The sequence below is a fragment of the Crinia signifera genome, chromosome 12 (assembly GCF_055691185.1).
Source record: "Crinia signifera chromosome 12, ASM5569118v1, whole genome shotgun sequence".
In the NCBI taxonomy this organism is placed as follows: Eukaryota; Metazoa; Chordata; class Amphibia; order Anura; family Myobatrachidae; genus Crinia; species Crinia signifera.
In genome coordinates, this window is record NC_139228.1 from 48,038,009 (window position 1) to 48,062,766 (window position 24,758).

Genomic DNA, 24,758 nt, shown 5'->3' on the forward strand with positions numbered 1-24,758 from the left:
CTATACTAGCCTGATTATTTGGTCTATTCTAATCCACATAACCAAAAAACACTGTTCTAAAGTTGAAATCAGTACATCTAACAGGTTCTATCACAAACATCTGCCTGCCACCTTAGTTTTAAAAAGTGTCATCCCATTCCCTTTCTTTGTTATTATATGTATTTTTTATCTCGCAGTTCTTAAATAAAACACAATAAAAGTTAAATTTTAGAAATCTTTATTGGTGCACCGATATAGGACACAAACCAGAGGAAGCCTGGAAGTTTCTAAAAGCCTTGGAACCTGTAAACAAAGCCTGAAAGAAGAGGTTCAAAAGAGACGGAAAGCCAACAATAAAGGGAAACCAGAATGATTTGGCTATTTGGTTATTTGGATAACAAGAATTATTAAGCTGAATGTATAGTAAAAGACAGGAGGGTGGGGGGCGGAGATTAAAAGACAGTTAAATAAAATGTATGTTGATAGTTTAGACAGTACACTTCAATCTCTTATACAGAAGGAGAGCAAAGTTAGACAAAGTAATGCCTCCCTTGTAGGCTGGGACAATAGAGGTACAAGAAAATTAGCACCCCATAGGTATAACAGCATGAAGAGAAGAGGGAATGAGTTTGGGTAATAGAACACAAGAGAATGTAGCAAAAAAGAACCTGGTATTTATCTCTTGGAACGTTGAGGGATTAAACACCCCTATTAAAAGAAAGAAAGTGCTGACACACTTAAAAAAATATAAACCGGACGTGATGTTCATACAAGAGACACACTGGAAAGTAACAGAGGCAAATGTCTTTAGAGATACATGGGTAGGAGAAAGTAGATATGCAGCATTTCATTAAAAAGCCAGAGGGGTTTTGATAGTGTTTAGGAGAAATCTCAATTACTCAATAGTGTCAGAGTGGGCGGACACAAAGGGAAGATTTTTGTTTATAAAAGTGAATATTGAAAACATACTATATACTCTGGTATGTATTTATGCTCCACCAGGAGAGAACGCCCAATTATTTTCAGATTTATACATAAAAATTCAAGGGTGGAAAGAAGGAGTACTAGTTATGGGAGGAGACTTCAATGCAATCCTAGACGCCCAATTGGACGCCAAAACGGGATCTGATAGGAACACAGGGAAAAGGAAAGCACCCCCAACATTGGTTATGTTGCTGGAGAATTTGCATCTAATAGATCCATGGCGATTTGAGAACCCAGACGCAAAAGTTTATACGTTTTACTCTCACCCACATAATTCATTCTCTAGATTAGATTTTTGGTTGGTGGAAGATAATATGTTGCAAAAAATAGACAAAATAGACATAATGGATATAGTGATATTGGATCATGCACCCGTAGTTATGAAGATGCATCTGGACCAGAAAATATTACAATCCTTTAACTGGAGTTTTCCAGAATACTTAAGTAATTCAATAGAATTTAAAGAACATCTGATCCAGATGCACCAAAACTACATAAAGGACAACGAGGTGCATGAGGAGGATATTAACTTGTTATGGCAGGCGTCAAAACCAGTGATGCGAGGGCATATCATAGCCTATACAGCTGCCCAGAGAAAAAACACCAAAGGCTGCTAGCAAAAGCATCGACGGAAGTCTCAATGACATACGCGAGACTGCTGGCAGACCCAGCGAGCATAAATAGAACAAGATATAAAGAAGCAAAAGCAGCTTATGACAGTATAGCTACAGAAAAAGCTTACTGGTATGTACAACATAAGAAAAATAGATATTTTAGATGGGGTAATCGATCCTGTAAAATGCTAGCTAATCTAGTAAAAACAGCTAGAGGACATAAAGCAATTTCGATAATAAAAACAGAAAAGGATAAAATAATTAGAGATCAAACACAAATAGCCGAAGCATTTGTGTCTTATTTCGGGAACCTGTATAAGGCGGCAGTAAATGACCCCTTAGCGAACATACGATTTTTAGAAGAGGCACATATAACACAACTAACCACTGAACATAGAAAACTTTTGTTTGCAACAATAACACAAAAAGAGATAGAGAACATGATTAAGACACTTCCACTGCACAAAACCCCTGGGCCAGATGGCCTATCAGCAGCATATTACAAATTATTAAACACACAAGTAGTACCACAGTTAGCTAAATTATATAATGCTATAACAACAGGACACAAGGCACCAGCACAATTTAATGAAGCACGGATAGTACTTATCCCAAAACCCAATAAAGACCCCACACTAATTACAACATACCGGCCAATATCACTCCTTAATCAGGATTTCGAACTCTTCACGAAAATAAAAGCATTACGTTTTCAACAAATATTACCATCCCTTTTAATGCCGCAACAAACAGGTTTTCTAAAAAATAGATACTCAGTATATAATGTAAGATTGCTAATTGCCGCAATTTACAAAACCCATCAAATAAAAAACAAAGATACAATCATTGTTAGTTGTGATGCCGATAAAGCCTTTGATAGGGTGTCATGGCAATACTTAGAAACACTCTTCCAGAAACAAAAATTCGGAGAAGAATGTATCCATATATTTAAGACACTGTATCAAGAAGCCTCAGCATTTATCACAGTAAATAATTATAATAAAAATTAATTTCAGTTAAATAGAGGTACAAGACAAGGGTGCCCACTCTCTCCCTTATTATTTAATTTGGCATTAGACCCATTATTAAGACACATAACATTGAATAAAGAATGGAAAGGTATACAGTTGGCAGATAAGGAACTTAAAGTGTCCGCTTTTGCAGACATATTGCTAAATATGGTAAATCCTAAACAAGCTATACCAATATTAGTAGCAAAGCTAACAGAGTTTGAAAGAGTGGGGGGATTTAAAATAAATTACACAAAAACGGAGGCACTGTGCCCCTTCCCAGAGGCAAAAAAGGGATGGGGGGACAACTTCCCCTTTAAATGGGCCACAACGCAAGGGATAACAAATCTTGGGATTAAAATCCCGCCAGACCCTTCGAAGCTGTACTCTTTGAACTTTGATAAGTTATGGGAAAGAACTAAAGCTGATTTTACTAGATGGAGACACCTTTCCCTATCATATATAGGAAGAGCTCACTTATATAAGATGATCACGTTCCCAAGGATCCTATATATCTTGCAAATGCTCCCCATTATACCCACTAAGGGGGATATTGGCAAGCACAACAAAGAAATCAGTAAATTTATATGGTCGGGGAAAAGATCCAGAATTTCATTACTTAAGTTGCCGCAAAAGAGGGATCTGGGGGGATTAAATCTCCCATGCCTAAAATCATATGCGATATGGGGAGTATTAAATATGCGGACCACCAAATGGAACAGAGTTTCAGCCCCAATATCCGCTTTATTACATAAGACAGCTAAAAGTATAACCGGAAGAAATTAGAAATAATATACTGTTAAACACCACATGCACAGCATGGAGAATTATACGTACCGGTAGTAAACAGTATTCCGTCTTTTTACCATTTTGGGGTAACCCAAATTTCCCACCAAATCAGTACATGAACATTTTTAATAAATGGCATAAAGAAGGGTTAAAATACGTGGTAAACATGTTAAACAGGGATGCGAAAACACCGCTAACCTACACGGAAATAAAAGAAAAATACCCACAATTGAACATACCGTATTTTGCATATATTCAGACATTAAGGCCCTTATTCTGATCGGTGCGGTAATATCCGCGTGCGTTCGTTCCGCCGATGTTTTGTGTCTGCGCATGTGCAGAGGCGTCTCTGCGCATGTGCGAGCGGGGCGTACGGCCAAATCCCGCATGAAATGTGAACATTCCGAACAGGGGGTGGAGAGGGGCGTGAAGGGCTATTTGGGCTCATTACCATATGCATACGCCCCGCGTTTCATGGGCGTTCCCATGAAAACGATGGGCGTACGTATGGTAATGCGGCCGTGACGCACGTGTAGGGGGGCGGACATATGACATCGCCGGATGTCAGCTGCCCGCCCAGATCCCTGCTTTTGCACGGAAAAATGTCCGTGTGGTCTGAGGTTGCGGGAGCTGGTGGACCACTCGGTCCTGCATTCGATGGATTAAAATCCCGCCAGACCCTTCGAAGCTGTACTCTTTGAACTTTGATAAGTTATGGGAAAGAACTAAAGCTGATTTTACTAGATGGAGACACCTTTCCCTATCATATATAGGAAGAGCTCACTTATATAAGATGATCACGTTCCTAAGGATCCTATATATCTTGCAAATGCTCCCCATTATACCCACTAAGGGGGATATTGGCAAGCACAACAAAGAAATCAGTAAATTTATATGGTCGGGGAAAAGATCCAGAATTTCATTACTTAAGTTGCCGCAAAAGAGGGATCTGGGGGGATTAAATCTCCCGTGCCTAAAATCATATGCGATATGGGGAGTATTAAATATGCAGACCACCAAATGGAACAGAGTTTCAGCCCCAATATCCAATTAGCCGCTTTATTACATAAGACAGCTAAAAGTATAACCGGAAGAAATTAGAAATAATATACTGTTAAACACCACATGCACAGCATGGAGAATTATACGTACCGGTAGTAAACAATATTCCGTCTTTTTACCATTTTGGGGTAACCCAAATTTCCCACCAAACCAGTACATGAACATTTTTAATAAATGGCATAAAGAAGGGTTAAAATACGTGGTAAACATGTTAAACAGGGATGCGAAAACACCGCTAACCTACACGAAAATAAAAGAAAAATACCCACAATTGAACATACCGTATTTTGCATATATTCAGACATTAAGGCCCTTATTCTGATCGGTGCGGTAATATCCGCGTGCGTTCGTTCCGCCGATGTTTTGTGTCTGCGCATGTGCAGAGGCGTCTCTGCGCATGTGCGAGCGGGGCGTACGGCCAAATCCCGCATGAAATGTGAACATTCCGAACAGGGGGTGGAGAGGGGCGTGAAGGGCTATTTGGGCTCATTACCATATGCATACGCCCCGTGTTTCATGGGCGTTCCCATGAAAACGATGGGCGTACGTATGGTAATGCGGCCGTGACGCACGTGTAGGGGCGGACATATGACATCGCCGGATGTCAGCTGCTCGCCCAGATCCCTGCTTTTGCACGGAAAAATGTCCGTGTGGTCTGAGGTTGCGGGAGCTGGTGGACCACTCGGTCCTGCATTCGATGGTCTGCGACCATCGAATGATGGGGGAGGTTCCCTGAGATGGAGGAGGCGTATTCCGTGAAAAATACACGTGCGGTCCGTTCGGCCAGCTTCTTACCGCGTACGGACGGAGTTGGTGATCCGTATGGAAGGCAGGGTTTCGCACGCACGGTCCTGGCCGCATATTCGGATCCGGCCACACCGATCAGCATAAGGGCCAAAGTTATGTTAATCTAGTGGTGACCAAATGCCAAGTTAAAGATGAACTTGTAATATTAGATAAGCATTTAAGCATGGGTAGAAACATTACGACAGCACAAATATATGAGCTATGTCGGGTAAAAATAAGTCTAGAACAAAAACCAAAAGGGATGTTAAAAAGGCAACTAGACTTCCCAGATATAAAAATGAGAGAAATGTTTAAAGCATATAATCAACTAAATAAAATACTGACATCCACTTCATATGTAGAAATGCATCAAAAGCTACTACATCGAGCCTATCTGACTCCTAAGATTAAGGAACTGATAGGAGAGGCTACGATGCAAAATGTTACAAATGTGGGGAAGATAATGCCGAATAAATACATTGTATGTGGTCCTGTGGGGTGGTTCAAACTCTATGGCAAGAGTTACAAGAGTACATAAAACAGACCTTACAAATAGAGTTTACAATTACGAAAAAATGGGTCTTTTGGGGGTTATATTCACCTCAAGAGCAAAAAGATCACTGGCTACCCATTAGGAAACTGCTTATTAAAGTAGCAGCCGCCACAAAGAAAACCATACTAGCACAATGGATTGATACCACCCCAACCTCCATGTCCTTAATACACCCTAGAATAACGTGTTTATTCTGTATGGATTGGACAGAGACAACACACAAAGAGAAATTGACAAAGAATTTTATAGAGACATGGTTACCATATATTAGAACGCTATCGCCATCCTTAAAGAAGGCCTTAAGGAACTAATTTGCAGACACTTGTTGGTATAGACAAGAAATAGTAAATGAGGAACCGCCCTTTTAGGAAAACAAAGGAGCATATGGGCCCTTATTCTGATCGGTGCGGCCGGATCCGAATATGCGGCCAGGACCGTGCGTGCGAAACCCCGCCTTCCATACGGATCGCCAACTCCGTCTGTACGCGGTAAGAAACTGGGCGAACGGACCGCACGTGTATTTTTCACGGAATACGCCTCCTCCATCTCAGGGAACCTCCCCCATCATTCGATGGTCGCAGACCATCGAATGCAGGACCGAGTGGTCCACCAGCTTCCGCAACCTCAGACCACACGGACATTTTTCCGTGCAAAAGCAGGGATCTGGGCGGGCAGCTGACATCCGGCGATGTCATATGTCCGCCCCCTACACGTGCGTCACGACCGCATTACCATACGTACGCCCAGCGTTTGCATGGGAACGCCCATGAAACGCGGGGTGTATGCATATGGTAATGAGCCCAAATAGCCCTTCACGCCCCTCTCCACCCCCTGTTCGTAGTGTTCACATTTCATGCGGGATTTGGCCGTACGCCCCGCTCGCACATGCGCAGACACAAAACATCGGCGGCACGAACGCACGTGGATATTACCGCACCAACCAGAATAAGGGCCATAGTGAGGAAGGTGAGGAGGAAGGTAGAGGAGATGTACAGCTAGGATAAATGTGTTCTATTTGTTTGTTTGTTTGTTTGTTTGTTTATCTCTCTGCTCGGAATGTATAAGAGAAGAAGTGTTATTGGATTTTAACTTTGTACTGTAAGTAATTGTCAATAAAATTTATAACTAAGGGGATATGGTCAGATGACCTGATTGTCATCGGCACAGAGACAGTTGTCGAAAAACTTGTGTGCAGTAGCCAAAGTGATAATTGCCCGTTCATGGATGGCACACAAAAGGGCCTGTTGTCAAGGAGTGGATACATTTTAATAGTTACATAGTAGGTAAGGTTTAAATAAGACTTGCGTCCATCTGGTTCAACCTGGTTGTGCTGTATATTATGTATTCTAATAATTTAGTTAATTGCACTATGGAGCATGAAAAGTACACGTTTATCTCGAGAAGTCAAGGGACTAATTTTTATGATATTTGGGGGGAATGGTACAGGTCGAGTATCCCGTATCCGAATATCCGTTATCCGAATTATTCCGAAATACGGACATTCCAGAAAGTGAAAAAAAATTTTTTTTTTGCTAAAAACTCACTGGGGACATATGTAACAGCATCACTGGGGACAGGATATGTAACTGGCACTATATATGTGCAAGACAATGATTGCTTGGCATTCAAATTCAGTGCTGAGATAGTACACACATTTTGTTTCACGTTTTGAAACCTTGTTTTTTGAACAATTAAAATATGTTTGTGTGTATTTTATGTGGTAATAAAATATATTTGTGTGTATATTATGTGTTTATACAGCATAAATGCAAGATACTTCAAAATACATCATTGAAATATTAAAATATTCCGAAATACGGAATAATCCGTTATCCAAAATTCTCCTGGTCCCGAGCATTTTGGATACGGGATACTCAACCTGTATTATTTATTACAACATATAGTAAAATTATGAGCACTAATGTTAAAGTTAGTAATAGGTATATATCTATCACAAGGAGCTAAGGGAATTAACTCTGTTGGCTCGGGGGGATGGGTATTAACCTCAACACTATAATGTATATGAAACTGTTGGGCACTAATGTGGAAGGTATAGATTGGTGAAGTTTTAAAAGGAATAGATATACTTGGCTGTGATGGCCTAAATGATGCAATAAAAGATTAAGTGAAGTGTTAACACAATAAGATTCCCATAGGTACACTAGTTTGCAAAATTATGTATATATATCACTAAATTATAGTAGGTTTATAAAGCTAATTTAACTATGCTACTGGACGATAGGTAAATTGATTCTGTTAAGTGTCTATAATCATCGGAAAACGTGCTGAGATGCTAAATCGCCTCATTGGAATTATAGAAGTGGGTACTATGCATGTATTCGTGGAACAAGATGATAACCTTAGATGCATCTGTGGGGGGAGCTTGGCTGGATGTTTTTAATGTGTTTAGTATGTAAATGTTTGTATGCTTGTATGTCAATATTTTATGTTATGTCTATGTCGTGAAAAACTGAATAAAGACGATAAAAAAAAAAAAAAACAAGTATGACAAATCACATCTGGTTACAAAACTCACAAACATGAAAACAGGACTAACAAAATAGTGTACACAATTTCGTATACCACACACCCCCACTACCAAAAAACAATAGTTTTCATTGCATGACAACAAGACAATTGGCCACATAATAGTTTTGTGATTCTTGGGGGGAGAAAATAATTTATAATAGGCAATTACTAATCAAACAATCACAAAGATGGCGTGAGCAATGGTATTATTACAATGACACATACATATTCCTGTGCAAACCTGGAGCATTAGCCTAATACACATTAACACACCTGAAGGCAGTTTTTGTGTAAGTGGAGGTTGATAAAGCATTTTTGGGGGGTCAATTTGCATATAGCTTGCATTCAATGTTTATAATATGTCGGAACAAATGGAGGTCTGGTGGCACTGCACTTGTGTGTCCGTGGAATGTATTCTCGTGGTATAAAGATATGAAAAATAATAATAAACCAAGTATAAGGTGATGTCAGGTTAAGAATGCTTTTAAAGGGAAAGAGCACTCAATGGGGAAATCCGTACCAAAACTCACTAAATAGTGGTGTGTTAAAAATATATAACGGTATCTTTATGGGTCCACCCGTGCAGAAAACATTGAGAACAATACCAATGATGGAGGACAATATCCAGACTGCGTACCGTACTCACTGAGTAAACTGAGGTCCCTTTTTCTCCAAAAGAAGTATCAACCTCATGTGCAGAGGTATATGCAAAAAAGGAGGAGGACCGGTCTCAATAAAATGATTTAATAATGGAGCAGCTGCTATGTGGTCTATAGGCTAATAGCCACAAACAGATGGTCCAAAAATATAGCAAATAAAACAAAATAGAATAAAACACTCACTTATCTGCCAACATGTTTCGGCAGTCACAGCCGCATTTTTCAAGGTAGTGTTTAAATAGCACTATGGAGGGAGCACTTCTGGGTCACGCCAATTGCGTGTATAAGCTTGTAACAGGGTAATGGATAATACCTGCATGTTTAAAATGCTGTCCTTAATCCGGCGCATAGATGTAGTATATCCCATTAAAAGCAGCAGATCTATAGCCACTGTATAGTAGTATACGTGCCGTTACTGGCCGCAGTGGAACGCATCTTCAACTTCCGGTCTGTGGAACGCACAGCTGGAAGTCAGCTGATCGTGTATATGCAATAAGCGCTGTGATGTATTTACAGTATTGTATCTGACAGTATTTACGTGTCACGTATTTGAGGTATCCCGCTTCCGGTCTGTGGAACGCACAGCCAGAAAGCGGATGTGTACCGAGTAAGAATGGCTTATTACTGTGGGTAACATAATATTTAATAATTGCATGCGCTTATCATAAGTGTGTCCCAAGCTATGTTAATTACCTGGGCAGTAAATAGTATTATGATCAAATAATGAAAAGGATCCTAATCCATTCCTATATTACCGGAAGGTGCACCATATTAAAAATCCCCATTTTTGGAAAAAGATTATTGATAAAATGCTTCCTCCATTTACAAAAAGTAATACAATCAAATATACAGTCATAAAATTAAAAATGGTAGTATAAGAAATAACTATATGTAAAATACAGGGAACAAAAATTACAGAAACCATTTAGGTTCAAATTCGTGGTTTAGGCCACCTGGAGATAAAGTGGACAGATTAAAAATCCATCTCATCTCCGTTTGGGCGACGCGAACATCCCTATTGTTGTACCGCCAATTGCTTTTCACTGCCTTTAAGCCCCAAAAGCCTGTAATATGCTTAATGGAGCTATTATGAACTTCCAAAAAATTTAAAGAAAATGGGTGTTCCTTAAAGCCTCTTTTAATATTTCTAACATGCTCAGCGAGTCGAATTTTCATATTTCTTTTGGTCTTGCCAACATATAGTTTCTCGCATCTGATGGCATAACCACATAGTTTGAATTACATGTGATAAATTGTTTAGGTATAATAATATTGTTTAAATTGATCTCTGTAAATTTTCTAACGATAGTAGGGCAAGATTTACACATGGCAAAATTGCCACAATGGTGGAAACCATAGTTGCTCGTGGAAATAATATTCTGTTCCATGAACGCACTTTTGACTAGTTTGTCCTTAAGGTTGGCAGCCCAACACACAATCTTCGGTTAATACACAAATACACAATACACAAACGATGTACTGTTTGTGTGGAGGTCAAAATTAAATAAATTCTGTGAACATCTTAACAATAATGACTTCAACATACAGCTTACATTTAGTATCAGCAAACTGGAGGTCAATTTTCTTGATCTGAGGATTTTTGCAGAAAATGGGAAATTGGAGACAACAGTATATTATAAACCCTCAGACTCCAATTCTTACATTAATGCCTCAAGCAACCACCTCAAAAGATGGGGACATTTTGTGCGCTTGAAACGCAATTATTCTAGTCTGACTAATTTTGAGACCAGCACTGAAAAAATGAGGAATACATTTTTAAATAAAGGGTATGATAGTGCACTGTTAAATAAGGCCTTGGATGAAACCAGATCTCTTGCAAAAGATTACTTACTTTAAGGATAAACCTACTAATGCAGCTCCTCAATCTCAAAACTATACAATAACTTTCAGCACACAGTATAATGCCTATTTTAGAACAATAGAACAAGTGTTCAAACGAAACTGGAAACTTCTACTAGATCCAGTACTTGTTGACATTTTACCTAATAAACCCAAGTTTGAGTATAGACGGGCTGCCAACCTTAAGGACAAACTAGTCAAAAGTGTGTTCATGGAACAGAATATTATTTCCACGCGCAACAATGGTTTCCACCGTTGTGGCGATTGTGCCATGTGTAAATCTTGCCCTTCTACCGTTTGATAATTTACAGAGATCAATTTAAACAATATTATTATTAAACCTAAACAATTTATCACATGTAATTCAAACTATGTGGTTTACGCCATCAGGTGTTTATGCGAGAAACTATATGTTGGCAAGACCAAAAGAAATATGAAAATTCGACTCACTGAGCATGTTATAAATATTAAAAGAGGCTTTAAGGAACACCCATTTTCTTTACATTTTTTGAAATTTCATAATAGCTTCATTAAGCATATTACAGGCTTTTGGGGCTTAGAGGCCATGAAAAGCAATTGGCGGTACAACAATAGGGATGTTCGCCTCGCCCAAACGGATATGAGATGGATTTTTAATCTGTCCACCTTATCTTTAGGTGGCCTAAACCACGAATTTGAACTTAAATGGTTTCTGTAATTTTTGCTCCCTGTATTTTACATATAGTTATTTCTTATACTACCATTTTTAATTTTATGACTGTATATTTGATTGTATTACTTTTTGTAAACATTTAAACACTGCCTGTTCACTCACTTTCTACCTTGAAAAAGGCGGCTGTGACTGCCGAAACATGTTGGCAGATAAGTGAGTGTTTTATTCTATTTTGTTTTATTTGCTGTATTTTTGGACCATCTGTTTGTGGCTATTGGCCTATAGGCCAAAAAGCAGCTGCTCCATTATTAAATCATTTTATTGAGACCGGTCCTCCTCCTTTTTTGCATATACCTCTGCACATGAGGTTTATACTTCTATTGGAGAAAGAGGGACCTGCCTTTTAAAAGAAACCGTTATGTGTTTATGCTATCTACGCTTTCAGTGAGTATGGTAGGCACCCACTTTGTCAGCACATCAAAAAGTAACAATTTCCACAGCCAAAGATAACTTTGTATGCGTTAATGCTCCTGTTTACTCAGTGAGTACGGTACGCAGTCTGAATATTGTCCTCAATCATTGGTATTGTCCTCAATGTTTTCTGCATGGGTGAACCCATAAAGATACCGTTATATGTTTATAACACACCACTATTTAGTGAGTTTTGGTACAGATTTCCCCATTGAGTGCTCTTTCCCTTTAAAAGCATTCTTACTCAGACATCAACTTATACTTGGTTTATTATTATTTTTCATATCTCTATACCACGAGAATACATTCCATGGACACAACTTCAGCGCCACCAGACCTCCATTTGTTCCGAAGTATCTACTAGAGAGGATTGCCCAGTGGTCCTCCATTTTGGTTTGTGGCTGCAAGGACTAATAGCGCCTTGGGACTTTTCCTTACACTTGTTTGTTTATTAATGTTTATAATATGCCTTAAATAAATGAGCCCTACGTACCTTGGGGGTACCTGCAGAAGCTGGTAACCTGGTTCACTTTGATGACGGCATAGTCTACTGCGATGCTGCTGACAGAACATTAAGTACCACAAAGGCCACACTACAATGGTTTTTGAATGCAGAAACTCTGCCATGTTTTAGGGGAACAGAGTTCCACCACCTTTTCAGGACCATTTTAAGCCCTGGTACACACGGTGCAATATGGTTGCTGAGCAATTTTGGCTTAATATCTCTCAGCAATATATTGCCCAGTGTATTATTTTCATCAGCGACCTACCTCATTTTGACTAGAGATCGCAGGTCGCTGTCCAACGACCATTAAGAGCTGGCTGCGGGAGCGTGCTCCTAGAGATTTATCTCCCAGAAAAAACACACTGGCGATATGGTCATTCAGTGACCATTTAGCTAGAGATAATTGCTTAAATCGCCCAGTGTGTACAGGGGTTAAATCTGATCTAGGATCCTGCAGAATACAGTACCTTCAGGCTAATTCCCGCAATGTGGGTGTGGGTGTAACACATGGCATACAAGGCTATGTATATGCAAAGTGACATGGCCAGTGAGTGGCCAGGGGCATCTGCCTATTACAGTATCACTACCTTGGTTTATGTATATGATATTTATTATGCTGCATTAAGCCCAATTAATAACAATTGGCACTATTGGCACCATTTTTTCAGATCTGATCGCAGTACATATTTGGGTACTTATGTAATATCTGGGCTCCCGTTTTTCTTATGAGACCGCGTCCCCTCACGGGGCTCGCTGCGCTCGCCACACTTCTGGCACGGTGGCCGCTGCGCTCGCCACACTATAAAATCAACTCCATGCGTAGTTGGATAGTATGGGTATGAAAAAATGGGGTGCATTTAACATGGGAGCCCAGATAATACATAAGTACCTTATATGCTGTAAAGCAGCCCATTCATGTTCCCAGCATAGGGGATGCAAAACTGTTTTTCAGGCCAATTCATGTTTAAAATAAACTGCCACAAGTAAAGACAATAAACAGAAGTGTTGTAAATACTGCACCTAAAGAACAGAGTGTAATGCATTGCTTACTGAACTTACTGGAGCATTCAGTAAAGAGTTTGTTGGACAGTAGAAGACACAGAGGTGCACTATTCTATTAAGGGCAAACAAAAGGGATTTAACCTGTTTTTTTTCACCAAGTTTCTTTTCTTAATCACATCAATTACAGAGCATCCTCTCCAAAAAAAAAAACACGTTCAGGAGAAAACACCATGGGCGAAATATAATAGGTTGTGATTTTTAGACTTTTGCGATTTTTGGTCAAAATCGGCCCAAATCGCATTTTTTCTAAAAATCGCGCATGTAATAGGGTGCGAGTCGCAGGAAAAATCACATTTTTTTCCCGTGAATTCGCACATTTTAAAGATGCGATTTTCAGTCACACTGAAAATCGCATCCAGATGTTTTCCCATTGTAAACTATAGAACTCGCATATGTAATAGGATGCGAGTTCTAAAGTCGCATATGGGACCTTACCAAAAACCGCAAAAAAAATAGACCAGCTTCTTGCTGGCGATTTTTACAGAACCATGCACAAATCTTTGTGATCTGTGCATGGTTCTGTCCAAAAAAAAGGCTAAAAGTTAAAGTTAAAAAAAAAACGGCGTGGGGTCCCCCCTCAAAGAGCCGGTCCTGGTTTCATAAAATCAAAGGAACAATCAAGTTGGGGTTCCCTGGATTTAATAAAACCAGCACCAGGCTCAAGGGCCGGTCCCGGTTCCCAAAATACGGGGGACAAAATGACTGGGGGTCCCCCGTATTTCAAGAACCAGCACCGGGCCCAACCAGCCAGCAGGGTAATGCCACAGCCGGGGGGAGACTTTTTATACAAGTCCCCCCGGCCAAAGCATTCTGCCCTTGGGCAGGGGCCCTGGGGGGAGTGGGGACCCCCCAAAGAAGGGGTCCCCCCCTCCAGAACTTACCTGCCCATGCTGAAGCCCGGGGCTGTCCTCGATGCCCCTGGGCTGTGGGCATCAAGCTGATTAATGGTGTAAAAAAATAGATAAAATCCTATTGTGTATTGCTGTGGAACTATGAGTCCCAGCAAGCCTGCACCACATGCAGGGACTTGGAGAACCACAAGTCCCAGCATGTGGGGCAATAAAGGGCCCGCTGGGACTAGTAGTCCCACAGTACTACAAATAGTTAAATAAACACACACAGACAGTACAACTTTAATACACACCAAACCCATTCATCCAATACTCACCTATGTTGACACGAAGCTTCGATCCCCTTGTCCAGTAGAATCCAGAGGGGAGGCTGTGGAGGGAAATCATACTCACCACAGACGTCTTCAGCGCTTCCCCGGGAGCCCTGCAGCATTTTTCCCACGATCACCGTCCTCCGGTCTTCTGTTTACATCTGGGGCTCCGCCCCCCGACCGGGACTTAGGCCCGCCCATCAGCCAATCATGGTCCTTGAAAACCAGCATGCCGGTTTTCAAGGACCATGATTGGCTGATGGGCCGCTAATTCGCATCTCATTACATATGCGAATTCGCGGCAAAAAACGCGATTTTTAAAGGTGCGATTTCTGGCGAGTTTGGAACTCGTCCAAAAATCGCAACCTATTATATTTCGCCCCATATTCCCAATTGAAATCATGAAAATGGGTCAATTATCAGGGATTTTTTCTCCCGCCAAAGTCAGTCACTTTGCACTAGGACAAGCTCGTACTCTCTTTTACTAAGCTAAAGTATATTAATAAACCACTCTAAGACATCCTGACATAATTTTAACTAGATCGGAGCATCTTCATAGTTTTCGTCATTTTCACCTAAAAAGTGAATCTTTAGGCCTCTTGCCAGAACAGAAGATATTGACTCAGATCAAAAAGCTTTTGCACGTTTCTTATTCAGGTCAAGTCACAACTTTTCCACACTAGCCAATTTTGAATTTCTCAATTTCAGTTTTTTACACCCTACTATACAGCTCTCATGTGTATATAAGCAGAGAGGAACATGGCGGCCTTGTTGCTGATCATTTGTACTTTATCTTTTTTTTCTAGAATACAAACCAATTACTTGTCTTTGCAAAGAATAAATCAAGAGCTTGAGGAAAAGTTACACAGAATGGTGAGTTATTAAGTATTTTATATAATTTAATAGCTGTGTGCAATTGTGGGATATTCTACTGAGGAAAGTGCATTGTATACTTACAGTATGTCCTCGAGCAGTACATATATATAAGGCAGTATTTATAACTAGGACAAGTGTTTCGCAGTGCAGTACAAAGGAACAGTACAGGGAGGCAAAACCTAACATTACCATACCTCCCAAATTTGCTGCGGCAGGAGGAGGGATGCTCACGTGCATCTTTGGCATGCTGAAACTGTTGGGGGCATGGCCTAGTGAAATCTGTCATGGCCTATACTCGCAATACTCCCACGAGGAAACGCCCCCATTTTTTGCAGCTGTGGGGCATGAATAGATGCTGTGCGCATGCATCTATTCACGGGTGGCAGGGGGGACTCCCAACTGGCCCCCCTGCCATAGGACACTGCTGGCCCCATGCGGGACACAGGAATGTCCCCAAAAATTTGGACATTCCTGCAGAAATTGGGACTGTTTGCCTTACAGCAAATAAATAACAAAAATAAAGTACAGGTAAAAAGAGCACCACAGTGCAATACACAGTACAACTTAAATGTAAGTAGTGCAACTTGATCAACGTAGTACTAGGGCAGATGGCCAAAGATGGAGATGAGTATGGGGATCAAGTTGGTCGCTGTTTGAGTATGGGAGAGCTGTGAGTGAAATGTGTAGAGAAGAGGGCTTTGACAACAGGAGGGAAGAGGGCCCTGCTCTGAGGAGCTTAAAATCTAGTAGGAAGAGGAGACAGATTACATGAGGTGCAAGCAAGTGGGAGGTGGCTTGATAGCAGGATGTAAACAGGCAGAAATGGTCAAGGCATGAGGCAGGGGATTGGAGGATCATCCTCAGGACTAGGTTATGCAGAGGAAGGGTGAGCCAACTGCTTTTCCTTCCGGGCGCCAGTGTGTTATTCTGGTGGCAGGAAGGAGCAGCAGTTGATCAGAGCCGGGACACAGCATCACACGCTGGCGGCAGGAAGAAGCAGCAGTTGTCTCTTAGTGGGGGAGGGGGTGGCAGCCCGGAGAGTGAGACCTGGTTGTAAGCTTGTGCGGTACTTGTGCTGGAGGTGTTCCCATAGCAACATATATCTTCCTGTCAGTCACAGAGCTGATGAAGCCTCATTAATAGTCCCAAGTCACACAGAGCATGTGCCAGCGTAACTCTGGATATTTATGGGTAAGTGGCAGATTTGGACAGGGGACAGATAGCCTTGGGCTAATCCACCTTCCAGGGAAAGGCATGGGCTCCCTGCCAGGTGCAGCCGGATGGAGGAGAGAGAAGGTGTTGACAATAGGAGCCAAAAAGTTGGAGGGGTAATGAGTAGAGGGTATTTTCAAACCACCCCCTAGATGTACAGTCTATAAACACAGTAGTGGCTGCATATTAGACAGTGTGGTATAGAAGATTTATATTGCCCATCGTAAGGTCAACATACTGTACATACATGCATTAGGTTGATAGGTACAGAAAGGCCAAAAGGTCAGCATGACACTGGTTGACACAAGGATTTTTTATTGAGCTGCCATTTTGAATGCTTAAACATATCTAAGCACAAATGGCGGCAATGTGGTGGGACCTCGTGGTCATAGTCTATATATACAGGTGTATAGGACGAGAGGGCACGAGTTTAGATTACAAGAAAAAAGATTTTGTTCATCTAGAAGAAAAAATGTCTTTACAGTCAGAACAGTTAAACTTTGGAACTCTCTTCCTGAAGAAGTAGTGTCGGCAGACACTAGAAATACGTTTAAAATAAGGTTGGATAAAGATTTATTGGTTAAAAACATCCAGGAGTAATAAGTAACATAATATGTCTTTAAAATTTCGGAAAATACTATACAACAAGGGATAAACTATTATAAACATAGGTTGAACTACAGTAGATGGATGCAAGTCTTTATTCAGCTTCACCTACTACTGTATGTAACTATGTAACTATGTACCTATTTAACCACACTCATCAGTCAGCTCATCCTCAGGGAAATAGATGGAGAGTGTGAGGTCAGAGTCTGCGGCCTGCAATCTGGGAAATAGATGGTGCCTGCTGCCTGCTATCTAGGGAATAGAGGGTGAGTGTGAGGTCATAGTCTGCGGACTGGGATCTTGGGAATAGATGGGTGTGTGAGGTCATAGTGTGCGGCCTCTAATCTGGGGAATAGATGGAGCGTGTGAGGTCATAATCTCTTGGCTGTGATCTGGGGAATAAATGGGTTGTGTGAGATCAGAATCTGTGATCTGGGGAATAGATGAAGAGTAAGAGATCATATTCTGCTACCTGCGATCTGGGGAACAGATGAGGTGTGTGAGGTCAAAGTCTGTGGCCTGAAATCTGGGGAAGAGTTTGGGAGTGTGAGGTCATAGTCTGCTGTCTGGGGAATAGATGGAGAGTGTAAGGTCAGAGTCTGCGGCCTGTGATCTGGGGAATAGATGGATAGTGAGAGACATGGTCTGCGGCCTGCGATCTGGGGGAATAGATGGGGAGCATGTGCCTCAATATGCTGCCTGCAATCTTGCAAATAGGTGATAGAGAATGTGAGGCATATGCTGTGGCATGAGATCTGGGGAATAGATGATGGAGAGTGTAGAGATCATAGTCTGCTGCCTGCGATCTGAGAAATATATGATAGAGAGTGTTAGTTCATAGTCTGCTGCATGCGATCTGGAGAATAGATGATGGAGAGTGTGAGACATAGTCTGCGGCTGGTGATCTGGGGAATAGATGATGGAGAGTGTAGAGATCATAGTCTGCTGCCTGCGATCTGGGAAATATATGATAGAGAGTGTTAGTTCATATTCTGCTGCATGCGATCTGGAGAATAGATGATGGAGAGTGTGAGACATAGTCTGCGGCTGGTGATCTGGGGAATAGATGATGGAGAGAGTGAGGCATAATCTGCGGCCTGCGATCTGGGGAATAGATGGAGAGTGTGAAGTCATGGTCTGTGGCCTGCAATCCCGGGAATAGATGATGGAGCGTGTGAGGTCATAGTCTGCAATCCTGTGAATAGATGGGGTGTGTGAGGTCAAAGTCTGCGATCTGGGGAATAGATGGGAGTGTGAGTTCATAGTCTGCTGCCTGCAATCTGGGGAATAGATGGAGACTGTGAGGTCATGGTCTGTTGCCTCCGATCTGGGGAATAGATGGGGTGTGTGAGTTCATCGCTTGCGGCCTGCGATCTTGGGAATAGATCATGAACAGTGTGAGGAGTCTGCGGCCTGCGATCTGGGGAATAAATAATTGATGGAGAGTGTGAGGTCAGAGACTGCGGCTGGTGATCTGGGAAATAGATGGAGAGTGTGAGCGGTCAGCGGTCTGGTGAATAGATGAAGAATTAGAGGCTTGATCTGCAGCTGGCGATCTGGGGAATAGATGGAGAGTGTGAAGTCATAGTCTGTCGCCTGCAAATTTGGCAATATGTGGAGAGTGTGAGGTCATAGTCTGCGGACTGTGAACTGAGGAATAGATGATGGAGAGTATGAGATCATAGTCTGCGGCATGCGATCCAGTCCAGGGAATAGGTCACAATCTGCAGCTGGCGACCTGGAGAGTGTGAGGTCATAGTCTGCGGCCTGCAATCTGTGGAGTAAATGATGGGGTGTGTGAGATCATAGTCTGCTGCCTACGATCTAGGGAATAGATGATGTGTGTTAGACCATAGCCTGCTGCTTGTGATCTGGGGAATTGATGAGGTATGTGAGATCATAGTCTGCGGCCTGCAATCTTGGAAATAGATGATGGAGAGTGTGAGGTCATAGTCTGTGGCTGGCGATCTAGGAAATCGATGATGGAGAGTGTGAGGTCATAGTCTGCTGCTGGCGATCTGGGGAATAGATGATGGAGAGTGTGGGGTCATAATCTGCTGCATGCTATCTGGAGAATAGATGGGGAGTGTGAGGTAATAATCTGCTGCCTGCGATCTGGGGAATAGGTGGGGTATATGCGGTCATAGTCTGTGGCCTGCGATTTGGTTAATAGATGGGGAGTGTGAGGCATAGTCTGCGCCTGCGATCTGGGAAATAGATGATTGAGAATGTGAGGCATAGTCTGCTGCCTGGGATCTGGGGAATAGATGATGAAGAGTGTGAGGCATAGTCTGCGGACCGCGATCTGGGGAATAGATGGGGTGTGTGAGGTCAGAGTATGTGGCCTGCACTCTGGGGAAAAGGGATGGAGAGTGTGAGGACAGAGCCTGCATTCTGGGGATTAGATGGAGAGTGTGAGGTGAGAGCATATGATATGAGGAATAGATGGAGAGTATGAAGTTAGTGTCTTCGGCCTGCGAATAGATGAAGATTGTGAGGTCATAGTCTGCTGCCTGCGATCTCGGCAATAGTTTGTGAGTATGAAGTAGTTCTGCTGCCTGTGATCTGGGGAATAGATGGGGTGTGTGAGTTCATTGTTTGCGGCCTGCGATCTAGGGAATGGATGATGGCAAGTGTGAGGTCATAGTCTGCACCCTGCAATTTGGGGAATAGATAATGGAGAGTGTGAGGTCACAATCTGCGGCTGGCGATCTGGGGAATACATGATGGAGAGTGTGAGGCATAGTCTGCGGCCTGCGATCTGGGGAATAGATGCCTGTGGCCTGTGATCTGGGGAATAGATGATGTGTGAGAGATCTGGGGATGTGTGCCTGCGATCTGGGGAATAGATGATGTGTGTGAGGCCATAGCCTGCTGCTTGTGATCTGGGGAATTGATAGGGTGTGTGAGGTCATAGTCTGTTGTCTGCGATCTGGGGAATAGATGAAGTGTGTGAGGTCATAGTCTGCTGCCTGTATTCTGGGCAATACTGTAGATAGGGTGTGTGAGGTCAAAGTCTCAGGGCCTAAGAAAGATTTGTGTGTCGCTCCTATCTGATACTTATGTAAATACCACTCCTTTTCAGGACTGTAAAGTGTTGAATTGTCTTATGTATGTCTCAACAAACCCGCATCTTCATGTATATATGAGTCCGTAGCAGGAATTCTACTTCTTATGAGTGCCACTGCCGGGCAGCAGGACATTCAGCTGCGGTGCCGGTTCCCATTTATACTTATCTGGGGCGGTCTGCGTCTCTAAACGCTAGCACGGGCAGCGGTACATTGATACCCCCGGCTAGAAGATTTATACTACAGCCGCCATTTGACACCCCAGTGGCGTAACTACTAATTTTTTGCCCCCCAGCCAAATATTTAGGCAGCGCCCCCCCCCCCCCAAAGAGATTTAACAAGCTCTACCCCCACCACCCCCCCCCCCCCCCACAGCCCGGTACGGTACCTCCTAGCGCTGACGCTTCTGACGGGTCCCCGGCTCTCCCGGCTCCGGCTGCTAATAAAAAGTGACACTCTGAAAATGGCTGCCTCCATAATGCAGACAGCTTTTGAGGTATGGGGGCAGCCATTTTTCGTGTATCACTTTCTGTTAGCAGCCGGAGCCAGCCCGGGACCCGACAGAAGCGCCAGCGGCAGGAGTCACCAGCATGCGGGGTGCGTGTCCCTGGCAGCCGGGCAGCCAATGTTGGGAGCATTTTTAGAAGTAGGAGCCGCGTCTCACCTACCCGGCATCCGGCAGCAGCAAGGGGAGCGGCCCGGCCACACTGTCACTGACAGCTAGCCGGGAAACCTGGCACAGGAGTAGCCAGCCGCCCGGCTCCCCACACCCAGAAGCGCCGGCGGCCGGGCGGACAGCAGCAGGTAACTATAGTCCCGCAGACCCCCGCGCCCACACCTTCTTAGCGCCTCCCCGCCACCGTGGGGGCTGCGGGACTATAGTTACACCACTGTGACACCCATATCATTAGGGGTTAATTGAATAGTACTAACCCAACAACGAGATTTCTCTCTATTATTCACCAAAGGCACCGACTAGTATTATCATCTACCCCCGAATTGGGTTAAAAGCCACACATACCCATATGTGGGAAACCTGTGTAAGCACCCACACATATTTAATCTCCGCCAATTGGCGCTAAAGTTCAGATATTGTGTATAGCATACACATGAGACAATCTAACCACATCGTATTGCAACAGATTTCATCTTATAGCTGAGACCCATAATGTACTACCTAAAAATGACATACGGACCTGCGAATGCTTAATTTATAACTCCACTTGGGGTACCAGCAATTGATCCTATTACTGCAGTCCATATACAGTACCAGGCAATTAATATGGCAGTACATTTGTGAGACTGCAAGTGGCTCATATTTATTTGTTACAATCTGTTGCAACAAGTTGGGTATTTTGAATTGTGACACACTTTCTGCTTTGAGACACATACAGAATAGACACTTAAGTTACAGTTCATATCTCAGGTTGTGCCTCTAATCCTACATACTAGTAAGGCTTCTCAGCTTACAATCTAAGGATCATAAAGAGACTACCCTGAGACATTGGGTGACATTTATTAGAGATCAATGTTGGGTTTTTGGCGATTTTTATCGCAAAAACGGCCGTTTTTTCTTTTTTTTTCAAATCGACTACTTAATGGGTGGTGATTTGCGGCATAAATCGCACTTTTTGCCGCGAAATCGCACTTTCTGAAAGTATGAATTTTTTTGACTCCGGAATTCGCATCCAGATGTTTTCCCCATTGAAAAATATACAATTCACATTTTTAATGAGATGCGAATTTGGAAATCGCCAAAAAAAATGGTCTAAAGTTAAAAAAAAAAATAGACCTGATCCTGACTGGCGATTTTGTCAGAAACATGGCGAATTTGTCAGTACCATGCACAGATCATTGTGACCTGGTTCCAAAAATACGGGGGACAAAAAGCTTAGGGGTCCCCCGTATTTCTGAAACCAGCCCCGGACTCTTGGACCGGTGCTGGCTCCAAAAATACGGGGGGACAAAAAATCTGGGGGTCCCCCGTATTTTGAAACCAGCATCGGGCTCCAACAGCCCGCAGTGTCATGCCACAGCCGGGGGACACTTTTTCCACAAGGTCCCCCGGCCGTACCATGAGCACCGTGGCTGGTCAGCCTTGGACAGGGTACCTGGAGGAGTGGGGACCCCACCAATAAAGGGGTCCCCCCCCAGGCTTCACCCGTCCAGGGCTGAAGCCCGGGGCTGTCACCGGCGTCCCTGCCCATTGGACGCCGGCCTGATATGGTTAAATTCACATTCCTAACATTGCTTAATACAGGAGAACTACAAGTGCCAGCAGACCTCCCCCGCAGGCTGGGACTTGGAGAACCACAAGTCCCAGCATGCGGGCATTGATGGGCCCGCTGGGACTTGTAGTCCACCTGTAAAAAGAATGTTAAAATAAAACACACACACACAGAAAAGTAAAACTTTATTACACACACATCCAAACACCTCACTTTTACACCCACATTCTTACCGATCCAGGATCCATCGCTGGTCTCTCTGCAGCAGAGCCGGACAGCCCGCACTGACAGCGGGCTGACCGGCTTTCTCCGATGCAGCTAACAGCTTCTTTCGCGCTGTCCCATTAATGCCCCCGCATGCTGGGACTTGTGGTTCTCCAAGTCCCAGCCTGCGGGGGAGGTCTGCTGGCACTTGTAGTTCTCCTGTATAAAGAAATGTTAGGAATGTGAAATTAACCATATCAGGCCGGCGTCCAATGGCCAGGGACAGCCCCGGGCTTCAGCCCTGGACGGGTGAAGCCTGGGGGGGGACCCCTTTATTGGGGGGGTCCCCACTCCTCCGGGTACCCCGTCCAAGGCTGACCAGCCACGGTGCTCATGGTACGGACCTTGTGGAAAAAGTGTGCCCCGGCTGTGGCATGACACTGCGGGCTGTTGGAGCCCGGAGCTGGTTTCAAAATACGGGGGACCCCCAGATTTTTTGTCCCCCGTATTTTTGGAACCAGCACCGGTCCAAGAGTCCGGGGCTGGTTTCAGAAATACGGGGGACCCCTAAGCTTTTTGTCCCCCGTATTTTTGGAACCAGGTCTGGCTCAATGAGCCCGGGGCTGGTTATGTACAGGAGGGGGGACCTCACGCCAATTTATTATTATTCTTTTTAATCACAAAATCGCACATTTTAAAAAAATCGCACCTTTTCATGACTAAAAAATCACACTTTTCATCCCGAAAATCGCCCTACATCACACTTTCTCGCACTTTTCATGCCGGAATACACACCTTATTAAATATTCGATTTCTGGAAAAAAATGCGATTTTAAAAAACGGCGATACAGGGCGATTTGAGCAAAAATCGCATTTTCGGAAAAACTGTAAACTCAATAAATCTCGCCCAGAGGGTGACATTTAATAGAATGAGTGTTTTTCGCACTTTTTAAAATCGCACCATATCGCCGCACTTTTTTTCCCCGCAGTTTTCATGTGTAAATCGCATATTTAATGGGATGCGCATAAGCAGATAAAAAGTGTGATATGGTGCGATTTGTGGCGATTTTAAGTCATGGAAATGTGCCCATTTTCAGTCATGAAAATGTGCACATTTCAAAACTTGCGATTTCTGGTAAAAAAAAGAAAGAAAAAGAAAACGCCGTGAGGTCCCCCCTCCTGAGCATAACCAGCCCCGGGCTCAAAGAGCCGGTCCTGGTTTCATAAAATCATGGGGCAAAACAAATAGGGTTCCCCTTGATTTTATAAAACCAGCATCAGGCTTAAGGGACGGTCCTGGTTCCTAAAATAGGGGGGACAAAATGACTAGTTGTATTTTGGGAACCAGGACCGGCCCTTGAGCCTGGTGCTGGTTTTATAAAATCAAGGGGAACCCTATTTGTTTTGCCCCGTGATTATATGAAACCAGGACCAGCTCTTTGAGCCCGGGGCTGGTTATGCTCAGGAGGGGGGACCTCACGCCGTTTTTTTTTTTGTTTTTTTTACTCTATTTTTACACCAGAAACATGCACAGATCACAATGATCTGTGCATGTCTCTGACCAATTCGCACTTCAGACCCTGGTCTGAAAAAGTGCTAATTATATCGACCAAAAAAATGCGATTTCCGTAGCGATTTGTATACTTTTTCTGTGTGAAAACATCTGGATGCGAATTAAGTGCGATTTTTTTTAACGCACTTTTAGAAAGTGTGATTTATCGCCAAAAAATGCGAAAAACGGGCCGTTGCGCACCCTATTAAATGTGCGATTTGGCCAAAAAATTCGAAAAAATTAGAAATCGCCATTTTTATGCGAAAATATCGCAAAAAAACAGAAATCGACTCCTACTAAATGTCACCCTTATTTTTACGATCAATTGAGGAGGC

The 24,758-nt window shown here is 43.0% G+C and overlaps 1 protein-coding gene across 12 annotated transcripts in view; it reads left to right on the plus strand.

Annotated features, from left to right (window-relative positions):
- The window catches only part of BEGAIN (brain enriched guanylate kinase associated), a 330,134-nt gene that overhangs the window by 256,316 nt on the left and 49,060 nt on the right, over positions 1 to 24,758 (plus strand). For all 12 annotated transcript variants that reach the window (XM_083166756.1, XM_083166763.1, XM_083166758.1 and 9 more), the window contains one exon: positions 15,484 to 15,550. In XM_083166756.1, the coding sequence (XP_083022882.1) occupies positions 15,484 to 15,550 (67 nt within the window). The remainder of the gene's footprint in view (positions 1 to 15,483; positions 15,551 to 24,758) is intronic.